Here is a 19105-nt window from a genome sequence, read left to right on the forward strand (position 1 = left end):
GAAGGAGCTGGGTCCCTGTCAAGAACTGGGAGCCCGGCATTCTGCCGAATGCAAGCTGTTTTGATTTGAGTTTGGGCACAATGGGACATTTTCAGGTCCAAAGCACTTTAATCCAGATAGCTGATGATGCTGTACTCTTCCCTATTCAAGTCGAATATGGATGTCAGGCAAGCAGGTCTCAAAATGTCACCTCTGTGAATAATAACAGTAGAGTCACCAGATAATAAGCATGGTCACCAGAACTTACAGTTATAACACAGTTATAGCAGGTTATGTTATTCAGGGCAGATAAACTTTGCTCTTTTTCCCCTACCCCTGATGGTTTTAGTTACTGTATCAATTTCAAAAGATTACACCACAATGAAGAGTTATGCCTCTTGATTTTGACAGGTTAATTGAAGATCAGTAATAAACTTGAGGTGCTCTTCTTTATTCCCCCTTAACCACAATTTTTATGGAACATTTCTATAAAATGGGACTTTCAGTCAGCAACCTGCATATGCATATTCATCTTAAAATACTGTCGTTTTCAGTACATTTAATTTCAAAAGAAACCTTAAACTATTTGAAGGTAATAAAAACTTTACAAAAGCCATTTTGATTTCAATATTGACACTATTGCAAAGCTTTTGGGGCTTCAACACAATTTTGGCAAAACCACAAATCCACCACTGTTAATTGTCTGGGAAGATGCCAGTCTATCTTTCTTCCTTCCTTCTTGAGGCGTAACCCAAATCCTTTCCAGTCTCCAAATCTGTATGCTCAAATCCCCCAAAATACATTGGCAAGATGCATTGATTTGAATTCATACGTGTCAGGGAGTAAACCAGTGATAACTATGTGGACCAGAAAATCCTGAACCAATGTTGGAGATTAATTAGCCACATCCAAAATAAAACCCTTCAAGCAACCAATCTCTCCATTTCCAATACCGTCACAGTGAGAAATACAGATGACAAATGTTGTCTGTGTTGCTCTGCAGAATGTCCCTGAGGGCAGGATCAGAGCTACACCAGCCATCTGTTTGAACTTTCCTACTGGGGCATTTCTGTGGCTGCTTCCAAGTGATCCCGTTGGTACTGCGAGAAAAGGAAAGCCTGAGCAGTTCTGGTGCTTTTGGTGCCTTTACTGTAGATAAGATGTACTACTCAGTGCAGCTTTCAGCTCTCCCATCCAGCTTTCCACTGATGACCTCAAAAAGAAAAACACATCTGCATTTCATTGATTATGCCTGTTGCAAGACTGCATGAATTTTATAGGCAACCTGAAGTCTGAATGAGTACATACATGGGACAATATGAATGCCAGCATAGAAAGCAGTGAACTAAATCCTCACCAGCTTAACTCTGCACCAGTGCTCCTATAAAGAATAGGTACGTGATGTTAGATCAAGCTGCTGAGAGCAGTGACACTTAAACTGGGGGCTGTCCCTATAGCTGCTTTTTCCTTCCTACTGATGATTTTTTCCCTGTAGATGAATAATATTTTTATCAGTCGGAATTATTTTTACATTTTATCCTATAAAGCTGCTTTTCCTCCAAAAAGAAAAAAAGTGCATTACATTTCTGTACAACAAGTCCAGCATATTTAAATAACGTCAGGACTGAGCTAAGCAAGTCATACTAACATACCAAAATAATTTTTATCAGTTGCTACTAGAAGGACATGGAGGATGTCCTTGTATTTGTCTCCTTTTGGAGTTCATTTTAACATTTGCATTAAAACAACCCAGCCCCATGCACAGTACTCCCTTGTGTTTAATTCTGTCCTTTGAGGAACATTACAGAAGTTAGCAAGGTTACTTAATGCATCCCTGGAAAAAGCTCTGATAATATACCAAAGGTCACTGCTCTTTTCAATAGGAAAGCTTTCATCCTAACGAAGATAAATATGAATGTATTAATTGAATTAACTGAAATCTATTCATTTTTTACTCTGAACAGTCTCCTTAATGAGTTATTGTCAGAGGAGCATAAGAATGTAAAAGATCAACAGTCTATGATAAAGACTTTAAAATTCAAATGTTAACTTAATACATAAATTTTCATCCTATCTGTCATTTTGTCCATGAGCAAAACCAAAAACACTTTCTGACATCCTTGGATAAAAGTCTCCTAGGCAGCTGATTAAATTTATATTCCAGTGTAAAAAGCAAGACTGGATCCCTCCTCTGCAGTAGAGAAGTCAGCATAATAAGAATTATGCTAAATTTAGCATATATTGATAAAATTGTGTTTTCATGTGCAGAAATGTGCCTGCAACTTGAGTTTGAACAGAGAAATGAAGTGAAGCTTTCTTTGCATCCCTAAATTTATTTGTAGCATACATCTAGAAACATTGATTTGAAACACAAAGATCAGGATTTTGTGTGCCGTTTTCCAGGGAGTGGAAAACAAGGTTGTGCAGGAAGGGATGGCAGTTCTTTCAACATCTCCAAAATTCCCCATGGGGGTCCCGCTTCGCAGACCTGGTTCGAAAAGCAGGTTCCTTGGCCTCCCATTCCTCACCATAAAGGCCAACCCTGCCCCAGAGGGCCAAAGCTTACACAGCGAGACCTCTCTCTTCCCTTCCTCCTGTCCATTCCCCATTCCTCTCAAGTCCTCGCTCCCAGCGGAGCTGCCAACTTCCCTCGTTTAGATCTAATTTCTTCTACCTGAAAAAACCATGTGTAATTTTAAAAAAGGAGAACAACAGAAAATGAGAAAAGATGTTAAGAAGAATCTTGAAGCAGTAGCTAATACATTAAGTCTTTGCAGGTGATGTGAAAGGCTACAACGACTACTATACCCTGTTTCAGGATTTTACTGGCAACTTAGAGCAAATGCATATCATTTATCAAGCAAATAAAAAAATCCTTCAGAAAAAGCAAAATGAAACATTTTTTAGGTAAGAAGGCTTACTTCAGAAAGCATATTTTGTCAGACAAAATTACTCTGGAAATGAAGTGACTGACTACTAAATGCCTGTATCTGAGAGGTTCCATAGGGTTACATGCTACATCTTCATGCTGATGGCTGGCACAAAATATGCTGTAAGGCTACTATTAACACTTACATGAATTTTCAGCATGAGCTCTGGCTTCATAATGAGCAGTTGTCTTATTAATTTTCTGTCCAGTAATAAGCACTGATAGGTTTAGTTCTCTGTTTTGACAGGAAAAGGATGAGTTGGTTTTTTATGTGTCTGGGTACTTTCTCAATGTTGGTAAATGCCTTCCTGTCCTGGTAAATTAGCAAGGGACTAGGCTGAACTAGCATTTTACAAAGAAAAAGTTATAAATCAATAGAAACACTAAGTTTCATACTTAACTGCGGATTCATCCAGTTTTCCCTATCTGTGCAGCTAAAGAAAAGAGAAATGTACTGCGTAATCTTTTCTAAAACAAGAGGAAAAAATATTTCATACTCTTAAAGTATAAAGTTTAGACTCTTAAAGCATCTTTTACCCAGCTGTATCTCAGCAACTTCCAGAAAAGTAGTAAGTGATACCACCAACACTTACTTCATGTGACTCCCACTGGGACAGTCACGTGTAAGCAGTGGGACGTTTTGCCAAGGAACTATTTTTCCTTTGTTCCCACTACTCCTGCTGCTTTTTTTTTCTGTATTTTTTATTTATTTTCTTTAAAGTATAACTTTTCTGCTACAAAAAAAAAGTCAATCAAGATTAAAAAACAAAGTTAAATTATAAGACAACAGAAGTATTAAAAAATAGAGCTATGTCAGAAGAAAGATAGAACCTTACACTTTTCATATTGGTCTTTTTCCTTTGTACTGGATGTTTTTGTCCTTAACTACTCTTTTGTGCTTGAAATTAAAATAATATAAAAATCTACTGAATGAAAACAATTGACATGAAAGAGTGGGCTATTGTTAATTTTTCTAATAAAAATCCACATGCCTCCAACCGCATATTTCCATGGGAGGATAAAAATGTCATGCAAGAGAATATACAAGTGTATTTAAAGAAAGAATTATTTGGAGATAATTGTTCATGTGAATTTTTCTGTGTACCAGTGCACATCTCTTCAGAATCTGGAATATAAATTTCCAGAGAATCATGAAAAATCCCCAACCATACAAATATGCTTGTTCACAAGTTGCAGCCAAAACACTCTCTTTTGTTTGACACATGCATGAGATGTCATTACTTTTAGGTATTGGTGACCTAAATTGTTTTCCACACACTAAACACAGAAGTTTCCTAGATGGGCTTAATGAAGAACACAACAGCTTCATCTATATCAGATGTGTGTTCACCATTCTCTGCTTACTTGAAATATCCAATTTATGCCGGGTTTCACATATATGTTAGTTCAAGACTTGCAGGGGTTGAGTTCCTTCAAGCTTTGAAGGCCAAGGGAGTGTACAGCCATAAAATTATAAAACCCAAGAGATATAAGGATAAAAGATCTACCAGGCGGAGTTCTAAACATGTATTTGTCACCCTGTACCACTAACTCATTATTGATTGAAAGCTTACTTGCATACATAGACGCAAGAGTGTAATTGATTGAATTACTCAGATGAGTACCCTGAGATGTTGACCCGATTGTATACCTTACATAAATCACAGTCTTGCTAGCCCACAAATTAAAAGGTCATGAGATTATTTCAAAGTTATTAGGACATTTAGGATTTTTTTTGTATGGTTCTCCACCTCCCCCCTGCATATCCTTCATGATTATATATGCAACCATAGCAAGGCAATTTTGGCTACTCTTTTGTCCTTTATAGATCTGAAAATATGCCCCTCTATATCATTATCAACGGTTAACAGAAAAAGCTCTCATTACTCGTACACTTTCAAAACAAAATTGTTTTGTATGACTTCTTACACAGAAATCTCAGCTTCATAGATTAACCTCAGCCTTAGCAATGAGGTCTTTATGTTAAAGTAGGACATCATGGGCTTATTGAGTAATATTCCATCAGGTTTGTTTGGACCAGAAAATTAAAGCAAGAATGACAGATATGTTTAAGCTGTATTCTTATTTTGAGTATTTTAAATTCTTTTAAGTGGTGAATTACTACTTTATGAAAATAATTAAACCTGTATATAAACTTAAGGTATGTATATAATAAGTGGTTAGTTTAGCATTCTGGTAGACATAAATAGACTTTTTCTTAAGAATATCCATATTTTAAGTATTTAGTTACTAAATACTTGCATAATTTAACCATTCAATGAGAATGAAAATGACAATTGTGTTATAAACACCTTTGTTCACACACATGCACAAAAAAATTGAAAACTCAACTGTTTGGAGTTGTAGCTGCAAGCTTACAAATCAAACAGCAGAAACCTGCAAAGACCAGTAGGTCAAATTTCTTGCTAACTGTCCTTTCAGTAAAAGCTGCTGACTTTTTGACATCTTTGGAGTTGTCAAAAGGCATTATCACACAGCAGGCTTAGACCTTATAACACTTTCTGTCTATAAAGAATGAGAGAGGGAGTTTTGTGCCTATGGCTTGAAAATAAGGCATACAGTGATTGCACACATTTATCTTTGTCAAAGCTGTGATGAGATAAATAAAGGGGGTTTTGTACACATGGAAATCTGTAATCCGTAATATTCTCAGCAGATTGAATGTAAATGAAATTCTTTCCTGGCTTTGCAAACCTCAGTAATGGTATTTCATAATTTTAGAAGACATATGCACATATCAGGGCACATGAATATAAAATATGCAATATTTTATAATATTGATAGACAAATAGACAGGCAGTAGAATACAAAAAAAGCACAGGCAGATTTCCACATAGAGGTTGTTGTTGATTTCACATCAGAAAAAGCAAAACTATAGTACCATTGTATGTCTTGCACATACAATAGACAGGCAGTAGAATACAAAAAAAGCACAGGCAGATTTCCACATAGGGGTTGTTGTTGATTTCACATCAGAAAAAGCAAAACTATAGTATGTCTTGCACATACGCTGATATATATGCATGGCAGATACATAAAAACACAATGTTAAAACATATATTCACTGTTTCCAAATTTATAAAAAATATTCCATATACATATCCCAAAAGCACTCCTACCTGGTGCCTATACTCACATGGAGACACTGGGTAGATACAAATTGCATGTCACTTACGTAAGCCCATGGTAATAGAGATACTAAAGGTTTCACTGTAGAGCTTTCACAGCAATGATACACAATGAGACCCCTCACTTTGCTTTTTGAATCAAGACCCCATTGCTTTTTGCACCCTTCAGCAAACCCTGAACACTGTCTCCTCGTTTGCCTCCGGACGGCCTCAGCCCAAGCCCCGGGAGACCTTTGAACCTCCAGATCTTACTACATTGATGAGGCATGAAATCACACCACAGGGTAAAAAAAAGCACTAGGATCTTGACTGAAATATTGACAAAGAATATTTAATCTTTTTTTTTTTTATTTAAAAGCACCTAAACAAAACTTAGTATTTAGCAACTCACTACAAGAAGGAGACAAACATATTTGGCTGTTTCGCCCTAGCAGATATAAGTCACTTTAAAATGCTTCAAAATAATGATTTGGGGTCAATATGAACCACAGCAAATATGCATACTCCTCAGAAGAAACTGCAATAATAAAACAGCGAGCTGTCTCAGAAGAAATGTTGATAAATCCAAACCACTGTAATTAAGTCTATCCAAAATGTTTAAAACGCATAGATTAAAATTAAAATAATACTTTCTGTAACTTTTGATGTTTGTAGGAGTAAAAATAAATTGTGACAGACATTCCTTAATATCAGAAGCATTATTAGGTACACCAAAGAAAGTGCCCTTTTGCATGAGAATTAAGAAGTCTGCTTAAGGTCACACAATTAGCCAGATACAACCGCTAACTATAACCAAGTCTTCACAATCAGTCTCCTGCTTTAGTTAGTGGTTTGACCTTCCTAGACATGAAAAATCACAGTCTCCTCTGCCACTGAATTATTTTTTAATTTGATAAAACTGAATTAACAGTATGTGCTATTCATGGATATCCTCTATGGACACAGATTTGATACAGATGCTCCTATTCTTTCTTCCACTTGTATTTCATCTGCATGAATCACTGCCTGGGTAGGCACCATCTGTCCTTTGTTCTCTGTTGCCAGAATGGGCCACTTCAAAAGGAAAAAAAAATAATCAATGTCAGAATTTCCTGAACAATGCAAATTTTGAGCTTAAGGCAACAGAGCTACTTAAAGACTGGGATTCAATAACTTCTTAGACTCCTCGCTATTCAAAATAGTTTGGGTTTATTATGCCTTTCAACAAAATAGACTTTCTCTAGTTCTTCTGGCCCTTTTTTGAACACCTTTCCAGTGTGTTGACATACAGAAATAACAGACCCCAGACCTCAATGCAAGTATTTCTCTTGTACTCTCACAATCTGTACAAAAGTAGCAACATCTAATTGTACCTTCTGGATAGTGGCCTGTCTATGCAGGAAAGAATCTCATTTGCCAGGTTTGCACTGGCAGTTCATATAAGCCTGAATCTTTTATTAGCAAGTGAGGCTCTGTAATAGGTATCTCTTCTTATAATTTACTATTCCACCTATTTCTATAATTTGCAAATTCTAAGTAATACTTTTCTCAACACCCTTGTTGAGAACAACAGATTTAGCCATGTATTTTTGTAGTTTACCTCTTTGATATTTCTGTCTGCCTACAAAGAATGCAGGCAATGAGGAGATTTTTAGAGCAGAAAAAAAAAAGTAGTAAAAAGATAAACTACTCAACAGAGAGTACCAAGGACTCTTCAAAAGATGAGTGCAGAGGCTGTTAATCAGGAAATCAAATGTGTCCAACCACATTAATATATATTCTCACAAGGCCAGAGCCTAGCAAAGTGACATTAAATTGTTAAAGAGGGTGGCTATTCTCAGCAGTTGCACAGCACGGAAACAGAAGAAGCGAGCAGTCAGATCCAAGCTAAAAGATGTGCTAAATTCAGCTATGAATTCCTCCTGGCTGGGGGGACGACCTTTGTTCTGCACTCATCAGCTCATGGGTCCGTAAGTGCGGCCTGCAGGTGCAGTGTCTGTAGCAATGGCCAGCTCAAGCGAATGCCTCCCCCTTCACCTGGCCAGGTCACCCCACAGTCTGCGAGCACCCTGTTGCTTCTTCCCCCAAAACCTGAAGTAATTGTGCAGTCAAGTGCTTATCTAATTTACTACTTCAATTTTAAGACGCTACTTGCCCCTACCACATACTGTTGTGACAAAACGGCAGTTCATGTTTAGCTGGTTATTTATCACGCTATGTAAGCATGAATCTCAATTAGCAAGTGAGGCTCATTGCTCTGTAATATGGATCTCTTCTTATAATTTACAGTTCCACTTATTTCTATCATTTGCAAATTCTAAGCAATACTTTTCTCCATACTCCTGAGAATAGCCACCCTCTTTAACAATTTAAAGTCTCTTTGCTAGGCCCTGGCCTTGTGAGAATATATATATATTAATGTAGTTGGACACATTTGGCTTCCTGATTAGCACTCATCTTTTACATAGCCCTTGGTTTTCTCAGTTGAGTAGTTTATCTGAGAATAACCACCCTCTAACAATTTAATGTTTCTTTGCTAGGCTGTAGTCTTGTGAGAATGTATTACAAATAGCACAGCCAGAAGGACTAGGGAAGTGATCGTCCCCTTGTACTCTGCACTGGTGAGGCCCCACCTCGAGTACTGTGTCCAGTTTTGGGGCCCTCTCTACAGGAAAGACACTGAGGTGCTGGAGCGGGTCCAGAGAAGGGCAACGAAGCTGGTGAGGGGTCTGGAGCACAAGTCCTGTGAGGAGCGGCTGAGGGAGCTGGGGTGGTTTAGCCTGGAGAAAAGGAGGCTGAGGGGAGACCTTATTGCTCTCTACAACTACCTGAAAGGACGTTGTAGGGAGTTAGGGGTCAGTCTCTTCTCCCAAGTAACAGGCGATAGGACAAGAGGAAACAGCCTCAAGTTGCGCCAGGGGAGATTTAGACTGGATATTAGGAAGAATTTCTTCATAGAAAGGGTTATCCAGGGTTGGAACAGGCTGCCCAGGGACATGGTGGAATCGCCATTCCTAGAGGTATTTAAAAGACAGGCAGACGTGGTGTTCAGGGACATGGTTTATTGGTGCTTTTGTCAGTGTTACGTTGATGGTTGGTCTTGACGATCTTAGAGGTCGCCTCCAGCCTAGACGATTCTATGATTCTATGTTTAGCTGGTCCCTGGCTCCCCCCGACCCCGCTGCCTTTCCAGGCCTGTCTCTCCATGAGGAGCTGTAGGCAGTTGGCCTACCCGCCCCAAGCCGCTGAGGGGCGACCCTGCCTAAAACCTCTACCCCGCTCCTGCCCTGTCCCAGCCGGCGGTAGCGGCTGCCCCGTGGCGGAAGGCGCAGGAGGCGCAGGAGCAGCCGTTAACGGCTCCCGACGCCGCCACCAACGGCCGAGGGGGGGCGGTGGAGGAGGCGGGAAGGCAGCGCGCGCACCTGCCGCGGGGAGCGGGAGGCGCGGCCCCAGCTGCTCCGGGGGCGAGCGAGCGAGAGGGCGGGGCCGGCGAGTGACGCCGGGCTGCGCGGTGTAAACAGCCCGGCGGCAGCCCAGCAACCGGGCACCATCGCCCCACTGGGGGCCGGAGGGTTGGGTCGGGCCGGACTGGCCTGGCCTGGCCTTTGCTAGCCGCAAAGGACGGAGGGAGGCAGGCGCCCCTTCTCGCAGCGGCCCCGAGAGGTTGAGACCGCATCTCGGCGCGGCTGGTGGGGACGGCAGGAGAAAGCGCCCGAGGACCGCTCCGGGGAGGGTGGCTGCCGCTTCGGACAGCGGTTCGGGACCTCGGTGGCCCTTGGTGTAGCTTCCCCGGTAGGGCCGGTGCCGGCGGAGCCCGAGCGGCGGCGGTGGAGGGGGGGTGCGGGTCCGGTCGGTGAAGATGGCGACCCCGGGGATGGGCTGGCAGCAGCCGCAGCACGGCTACGGCGGCGGCTCGGCCACCGGCGCGGGAAAACTCGGCTCCGGCTCAGCCCAGGCGGGTCTGGGCGCCGAGCACAGCCCGGACCTGCATTTCAAAATGAGCAAGAAGATCGCCCAGCTCACCAAGGTGAGGGAGCGCCCGCCGCTGCCTTTTCCCTCTTCCTCTCGCTTTATTTATGGTTTTTTCCCTTCGCTTCTCTCCATCGCCTCGGCAGAGATGTGGCTGAGGGGAGGCTGTGTCTCGGGGTTGGTGTTAAATCCCCGCGGGAGGCGGCCGGGTTCGTTCCCCGAAGGCCGGGCCTGGAGCGGCCGCCGTCCTCGGGGACCGGAGCGCGGCGTGCCGGGGTCCCGCGGTGAGAGCCCCGGCGTACCGCAAACGTGGAGAGCGGGAACGGCGCGGGTCGGGCAGCGACCGTCCAGGGACGCTGCCGCAGTACCGGTTCCCTCTTCGTTGTGTCAGAAATTCCCTCTAGCACAGGCAGGTAGCTGGGTGCGTGGGAGGTGGTCCCCGATTGCCAAGGTGGTCCTTGCTATTTATGCTATGAAAATTGTAGCTTCTGTTTTGTAAGCCTTTCTCTGAGTCTTTTTAAATAGAGAAATTCAAGTGATGCTTGTTTTCCTTTTGCTGAAGAGAAGTACTGTTGTTTAAGGTGTCTGGTAATATCTTAAACGCCTTACTGAGGGAGAAGTGTGAGAATATCTCTGGTCTTGTATTGCTGATTGAACAGTTTTCATTGTATCACCCCCCAGTATAGAAAATACATTGTATCTTTGTTAAATGCTGGGGTCAAACCATAAGGAGTTTTAAAAGCTTATTGTTAAGGCTGGTAGGCCCCGTGTTTCAGAAGTGGTTGTAGCTATAACTTTAGCTATAGCTAAATTTAAGTTTAGAATAACTTAAAAAATGCATTGGTGCTGTAATCTCTCTTGTATCATGCTCAAGCCATATGTGAATAGCATTGTTTAGGAAATGAAAGGCAGATTATCTTTGTTAAAGCAGAAGAAATAATTTCTGTGAAGAATTACGTAGGTAAAACATTTAAAGGTAATTTAAAAGCACTGTGGGAACTGCCAGTATTCTTCAAATGTATGCTAAAATGGATGAAGGTGACATTTCGTTGGAACTAAGAATGAAGAAAATGAAGACTGCTGGCAGTTTCACTGTGGAGACAGTTCATATTTATGCACAGTTGATGCACCATTGACCAGTTAAAAATAGTATTTAGCATAGCACAACATGCACTTTAATGTATTGGAAAACTGATGACTGAGAGGAGTATTTTTTTCCTGTTTTTGAATTCGGAGTCCAGTTTCTTTATATGTTAACATCAGTAGAACTAAAATTGTAATTTCATAAGGAGAAAAGTAGAATTAAAATAAGCTGAAGAATCTCTTTTGTATGCACGTGGAGTAAACCAATGATGAATTAAAATATTAAAGATGTTACTACAGACTTGTACTCTCTGAAAGGTGACAAAAGCACCTGGAGACCATAAATATTTTAGACTTACCTTAAGGCCTAGTGCATATGCAAAATAATACTTTCAAATAATAATTTTTATGTGTGTGTATGTCCTTTGATATATTCCCTTTCTTTCTGTAGGAATTTACCCAGCAGTTTGTAGTTGATTTCAGAAACTTTGTTCCACTTCTGTTGTGAAGTCATTTGTGTATACCCATGAGTTTCAAATCAATAGGCGCATGTCCTGTGCTCTCTCAGTTATTATGTGTCAGATATCTTGAGGTGGGTGTGAGTTAAATATGGATTTAAATGCAAGGTGCTGGAATATTTTGAACTTTTGTATTGGAAAACATGAAGAGAGTGAAAGTAAATACTGGGTTTTTTGGTAAGTTTTTTTTTATGATCTGTAGTAGAGTTCTTCTAAAATTCTAGAAATTGTGTGCATGTCTGCCCTGACAAACACTTCAGAGTAGTGCAAATAAAAGCTATGACTTGTCTTCCGCTAGTGTCTTTAACTGTAAACTATGTGCTTCTACAAGGAGTTGACATCTGAATTAGACTTTTGCAGGACTGGAATCATGTATTTATTTTCCAGTGACTTGAAGAATCTGGTAATGTTTTTAGTTTGTGTGTTTGTGTTCTGTTTTTGAGTTTTAGGGAGAAAACTTGGAAAATCAGCTGACTGAAGGTCTAGAGTGAAGAACAGTATTTCTAGATGTAAAACAGGATGTGTAATAAAAATAATTCTCTTGCACCTATTGCAACAATAAAATTAAGAATTTAAAGATTAACATTAAAAGTATTCTATAGCATTGATTTCATTGAGGTAGAGGTGCAAACTTTTACAGTTTTGTAGTGAGTGCTCAGGTCCTACACTTCTGTTTGTAACTTGACCTTTCAGAAAGGGAAGCTTGAAAGAATTATAGAAACTCCTGGGTAAAGTATAATCTGAACTTTTTAACCTGCTCTAGAATCTGAAGCCTGATTTGATAGATGGCTGCAGAAATTAATCCTTGAGGAAGGACTCGAGCTACAGGGAGAAAATATAAGCATGATACTTAATTTATGTAAGTGAGAGTTAGCTGTCTGAGAAGATTTAATTTAACTTTGCAGAAGACTTCTGTAAATAAGATGATGCAAAAAAGGTATCAGGATACATCTATGAAGGTCTTTTGGCCAAAGCTCTGTCAACTTCTTACTAACTTCCGTAATCTAGGAACTTCTTACTAAGAATACCACTTAATTGTGATTCTCAAATTGTTTAATATCTTTATATAAAGACACCTCTCGCACACCTTCCAACAGTTTTCCCCATTTATTTATTTTTTGTCTTCCAACTCTTCTCTTAGACTGCCTTGAATATTAAGTCTCTCAATGGATTTAGAGCCGAAGTCAGGCACTTTACCAGGTCAAAACACTGATATAGTATAGTATAGTAAAAGGAAAAACAAATATGCATGTAGTATATACTGATATAGTATAGTAAAAGGAAAAATAAATATGCATGGGGCATTGCCAAAGGGATACACATAGTTAAATTATCCAGACAACTTCTGTCTTCTGACAAAAGAAATGTGACTCAATAGTTTATTTTTGCCTATCCTTGTACAGTTTGTGTTACAAGAAGTGAGTTGCAGCAGAAGAAAATGTTTTCCCCACAGAAGATGTAGGTCACTCATGAAGTTAATGTAAAATTCCCAAATTAGGATTCCGCTGTTATATTTTCACATTACTTAGAGAGAATCTGATGTTTCAGTCAAAATATTGCAGGAACACAAAGAAAAACGTGAAATTTGTTTAATAACCAGATTTAATCAGTAATTCAGAGTGAGGCAAAATAAGATACAAATCCATTTCACTATGCACAACACTTCTGAAGTGCTTAACTATATTTTTACTTTTGGGGGGGTGGGAAAGACTTACTAGGTTTAACTTTAATAGGCTTACTTCACAGGAGAAGGTAAAACAAGTAATTAGAAAAGCAGCTTTAAAAAATAAAATTATATCCCATGTCATGCTTAAAGACTGCAGTAAATTGTAGCTGAAGCAATTTTAGCTCTTCCTCTTCGGTATAAGCTCCTTATTTTTTGGCGTTTTGAAAGATCTGTGTACTAGTGTGGGGATAAAGTAGCATCTGACACAAAGATTAAAGCCAACAAGAAATAAACTGCGATTATGAGATTGCATATATATGTTTGTACTACTGCTTGCTGGAGCGCTAATGCAGTGTTGAATTATTCCTGCTGCAGATGAAAATATGCATATATATATTTAATTACTTTGCATAAGACAACTGGAATGGAAAACAAAAAGCAAGTTGCTGCTATGCTTACATCAGTAGGGGAGAATGGGATTAGTTTTTACAACTGACAGAATTTCAAGTGTTTTTGTTTCGGGTGTTTGGGTTGGTTTTTTTTGCTTTTTGTGCAGTAGTTTGCAGCTTAAGCATTTGCGATTGAGAAATCCATATCCTAAGTGTGTCTGCAAAGTCTGTTGTGTAAGCTTTCTGACATCAACATAAATCTTTGACTTTTATGGAATAACTGCATGATCCATGCTGGGATTATGCAATGAGAATCTTCAGCATTGATTTGGATGCATGATATTAATTGCAGAAATGGCACATTAAGTGGAAGAAGAGTCTGTAAGAGCCGTGCAGATGATACGTACCCTACAGTGATTGTTTCTATCTATTTAATAAAAAGAAAAAAACTGTACAAAACTCCAGTGTTTTCCCTTGGTACATGCTTGGAGCTGGATAAGTCAGTTCTGGAAGTGTTCCAAAAAACAGCTAGCACAAAGACTAAGGCAGCAAAGTTGTCCAAGACACATCATACTTGACTTAAATGAAAAAATAGAATCTGGGATTCCTGAGACCAGAGTTCTGTTCTCAACTCTGACAACAGTTCGTTGTGTAAATTTGGGAAACTGCTTTTTTAAAAAAATGAAGTAAAATTTCTCCTTTGTTTGCTTCTCTGTCTTCCTGCATTAGAGAGAAGTACTTACAGAATAGATGTTAATGTATTAGTTAGCCCTGTGAGTTGCTTGGGCATATAGGTAGTAAATTTTTTTTCAAAGAATAAAGAGCAAATTTGATGCTCTTTCATTCAGATGCTTATGCTATTTGTGTGGACTTTTTTTGGTGGGATGGTTAAAGGTCTCCTTCAACTGGCACAGTATGCAGTGCTATGGAAGTAAAAGCTATAGGGTTTAACTTCTGTTAATGACTCTTAACAAAATGTTTCCAGTGAAATTTTGTTAGTTTTTATTTGGAAACAAAACAACTAAACCTCTTGCAGAAGGTTCATTGTGCATAGGATTGTAAGAAAACTTGAAAGAAGAGCCCTTAAAAATAGGGAAGAAATGAGAATCTAAAAAACCCTATAGAACTGTTTTGATGTTAGCTGTCATCATGTGATAGTTGATGCCATTAACAATTTTGTAAAAACTTGGTGTTTTATTTTTTAAGAAACCTTATGTCATCTCTTCAATGTGTGTTAACATTGGCAGCAGGCCTGTATTTGCTAACAGTTCTAGGATTGCATGAAAAGAACTGAAATTTTGAGGCGGGTGTGATTTGTCTACATATTTGAGTGTCAAAATTTTCGCATATGCTTCTGAGTAGTAATGTGGCAATAAATGTTATGTTTTATTATTACATAAAAATAGTTTTCAAGGACTAGAAGGTATGAAAACATAATATTAGATATTGAATTCTTTTACACTTCTCTGGAATTATTTAATTTTGGTTTGAGTTAATTATTCCAAAGATAGCCAAAGTAAGCCCTCTAAGAAGGGAGAGATTGAAGATAGGAACTGAGAAAGTGAGAGAAACAATAAGTCTGAAGAAGGTACTTAAGATTTTTCTATTTTAATCACGCTAGTATAGTCTCCCCATCTTCCCTTTCTGACTCTGCCCATGTGGTGTTCTGACTGTCCTCATTCTGCAGTAGTTATGGTCTTAGCAAGGGATATTCACAGAAGAGAAGTTTTTCTGTTCTTGTGATGGCAAAAGGACAAAGATGGGACTGGGTAAAAATGGCATGTCTTTAATACAACCTGGTATGGTTCAAAAAAAGTAAGTAGAGCTTTCAGGCTCCCAAAATCTTCAGACCATAAATAAAACCAGCAGTTATTGACTTTATGCAAATACTTGCTAGTTGAAGCACTTAGCATTGCTTTAAAGCAGCTGTGGCTTCTAATTTAGACCTGAAGAGATCTTTCTTACCTTCCATGTTTCGTATGATGAAAATTATGGAATTTAGTGTTTTAGTTAATATGCTCTTTGTCTCTGAAAGAAGAGATCAGGGATTATACAACAACAAGAAGTTGAGAGTTCTTATAAGAAGTCTGAGAACTTCTATTTAATGCTGTTTTTTCCCAATCAGGACTAGTAGGAAAAAGTTAATTATTCTGATACTTTGAAGACCTCAGGACCATGTATGAGACTACAGGGGTGCTATATGGACCTGATATGGGCATATTTTAGAGCTCAGTGTTGTGGTATGTGTGAATTAGGTTGATGACTTTGCAGTCTTTTTCATGAGACATCGAAGAAGAAAGAGAGAAGTAGGATAAGAATGAAATATTTTTAATATTAAAAAAAATCCACTCAAATGAAGTTCCTTTCCTCTCCACCTGCGTAGTCTTAATGTTTGACTACTAACTCAGAGCTCTTCTGAGACTACTGACAGTTTAATGTTCTCAAGATATTTTCTTTATGTGTCTAAGTGAAAGTGTGATGTTGTTGAAAAACTGTCTGATCACACATTCACATAAGCTACTAGTCTAAAATGCCTCTTTAATATGCTTGTGCATGTATTAGCTTCTCTGAGATTGTTTTGGTTTGGGGGATTTTTTTTTTCCCATTTTACAAATATCCCCCCCCCCCCAAAAATCAAAATGAAGAGACAAATAAATTGGGGTAGAGTGTGAATAATATGGTGTGGTGCTTAAAGACATAGTTTAGTGGTGGACTTGGCAGTGTTAGGTTTATGGAATTGATGATCTTAAGGGTCTTTTCCAACCTAAATGATTCTGTATGTGTCCTCTTAGTCTATGCTTATTCTTATTTATTGTTATTATTAAGTAATATAGAATTACAAGGAGCTGGAAAACTATTAGATGTTATTGCTCTGATATATACTTCAGCTGTAAAATCTGATACATCAGTACATTAAGGATATTTATAGAAAACCTGAAAGACAAGGATTTTAGTACAGTTCAATGTTATCAACATGTAAAAATTTAAAAACTAGAGAAGAAAGAACACACAGGCCAGAAATGAATCCTGATATGACAACATCCCTAAAGTGTAAAATCTGTCAACCTTTAGCTGCTTTTTACATATGATTATATAAATCCTATGGAAAAAAAAAAGAAATATTTGAAACTTAGTTTGATTTTTGTGGTTTTTTTGCTGTTTTTTTTTGCTGTTATTACAGTTTTCATATAAGTACTGCATTATGAAAGAAGGCTTTTGCGATCATCTCGATTTAGATAAAATCAAGAAAGTGACAGTTCAGAGTTAAGAACATAATACTGAAATGCTTTCCTCCAGATGCGTAAGTTGTAAACAGGAGAAAGAAAACTCTATGTAATTGTACAGGGTATTTATAGATTCATTTCTTTGAAAACTTGTAAATTAACACAGACATAGCACTTTGAAGTACTCAGTCCTGCAAGGAGTTCTGATTTGTCAAGTCTTATAAGAATGTGCCAGCAGAAGAGAGTCTACTTTTTTTTTGTATCTAGAATACCATGAGAATGCAAAGTTGTTGTTTCAAAATGATGAGTTCTTAGAAAAAGTCAGATTGCAATTTAATCTTAGTCACAGTGATTCTGTACTTTCTTCAAACACTAAAACTGTGTTCAGTAACAGCATGGTTGTATTTGGACATTTTTATGTTGTCATGCAACCTATTGGTCACACATACTTCATTTTTTTTAGTGTCTAGAAGTATAATTAGATGCATACTGCATCTAATACATGTGTAGAAATGTTATTTGTCTTTGTATTGGTATGGTAACTTCCAGCCTTAAGTAGCTTCTAGCCACTGAAATTCTCTCAATATCACATTCTCTGAACTGAGGCTTTGCTTTTAATGAAAATATTTTGTCAGTGATACTGCTGTTTCCCCACCCCAATCTCCAACTTTTTCACTGAAAACTTTACTCTTCTGTTAACTGTGTGGAGGAGGGAGGGCATTACATTAAATAGTCGCTAACTTTTTCTTACTGTTTGCATGCTTACTGCTAAATAAATCCGTGAAATCTCAGCATAGTATTAGGAGTTCAGATGTGTATGACTCTTGGCTGATAAAAGTTTGGCAATAGTAAGCCAGTCTTCTATGTGTTCTTCTAATGGCTGATGGCATACCAATAACCAAAGACATTGTGTTCCAAAAATAACCAGAAGAAACAAAAACAGTCTACAGCTATTCACCATCTTGTCCTACTTAATGTGTATTACCTGATTTTGTTTCCTTAGTCAGGCTTTTTTAACTGAAGGCTATTAGGAAGAACGACCTTTTGCTGAGGTTGTCGCTTAGTTAAGCTCAAAACGGCAACCTTTAAAAATAGCTACTGGTAAAAAGTTCATGAAGTCCCTCTTGTTCAAGATGCTCCCAGTTAAAAGAAAGGGAACCCTTTATCTGAAAGAAATATGAGATGATTTTAAGAAATACTTGCTTTCTATTTTAATTTTTATGAGATTAAAGTAATCTTTCCATCCAGTTTCCTAAAATTTTGCTTCTAGAAACCTGAATTATAATGTGTTTAGAATACAGGTGTGCTATAATCTAGAGATTTTTAATTGAACAATGTTTTTGCTCACAGTATGACCAAAAGCTATAAATTCTAGTAAAGGGTGTCTGACACTGCCTTCTCAGATCTCGTATTGTGCAGTACGGATGCTGATATGTTTGGATAGGTTGTACTAAAGTGTATTTCGGTAATCTCCTATGACTGTCTTTGTCCTTTTAAAATTTGACAAATGAAAATAGTGGTAAATTATTTCTGTAATAAAGATTAGGGGAAAGGACTTGTTTTTTTAAAAAAGTTTATTTATCTGATTTATGTACTAAGCATAGGTTACACACTTTAAAAAATACAGTTTATTTGTAACCAGTGATATGTTTACAGGCAAAAGCCCCAGCTTTCCATATCATATCTAACATTACAGCATTAACTTAGAGTTCCTATGTCATTAAAATCAGTCAGTCTTTTTTTTTTTTTTTCTTTTTAAAAGCATATGGCTGTTTGCTTTATGCTGGGATAGAATTTGCAAAAATGTGTCCTAAAGCAATAGACTGGACTTTGATACAAAGATCAAGTTTTGGTCTTTGACCTGTTCTGGGAACGTTCTGTGGCCATTCTCTCTACTCCCATGATTCTTGTCTTGCCTTTCTTTATTTCCATGCTGTGCTTCACACTTTGTCATGTATACCTCTTCAATCTACAGTGTAGACTGTTCACCATTTGATGTATTGGGTATATTGTGCCTTACCTTCAAATTCTTAATGCATGAGATTGTAATTGTTATGACTTATGTTTGGGCAGGCACTGCTACATTAAGTATCTTTGCACCTTCTCTACAAGCAAAGAGCCTGAAGCAAGTTTAGCTTCTATTGGTTTTTATTATTTTCTAGCTATGAGTTGATGCTCTAGTATAAACTATATTCCAAATCCCAGAATTTTTTCGGGACG

General features: G+C 38.4%; 1 protein-coding gene across 13 annotated transcripts in view; it reads left to right on the plus strand.

Annotated features, from left to right (window-relative positions):
* FAM184A (family with sequence similarity 184 member A) overlaps positions 1–19105 on the plus strand; it is a 94283-nt gene that overhangs the window by 10105 nt on the left and 65073 nt on the right. For 6 of the 13 annotated variants that reach the window (XM_063329704.1, XM_063329711.1, XM_063329705.1 and 3 more), the window contains exon 1: positions 9490–10063. The exons of 1 other annotated variant lie outside the window; for it this stretch is intronic. In XM_063329704.1, coding sequence (XP_063185774.1) covers positions 9896–10063 — 168 coding nt within the window. In that variant the 5' untranslated portion in view covers positions 9490–9895. Of the gene's footprint in view, positions 1–9487; positions 10064–19105 lie in introns of those variants that run through there. 6 more of the 13 variants (XR_010070366.1, XR_010070365.1, XR_010070364.1 and 3 more) reach the window with 2 other exon arrangements.

This window comes from Chroicocephalus ridibundus, chromosome 3 (assembly GCF_963924245.1).
Source record: "Chroicocephalus ridibundus chromosome 3, bChrRid1.1, whole genome shotgun sequence".
Classification (NCBI taxonomy): domain Eukaryota; kingdom Metazoa; phylum Chordata; class Aves; order Charadriiformes; family Laridae; genus Chroicocephalus; species Chroicocephalus ridibundus.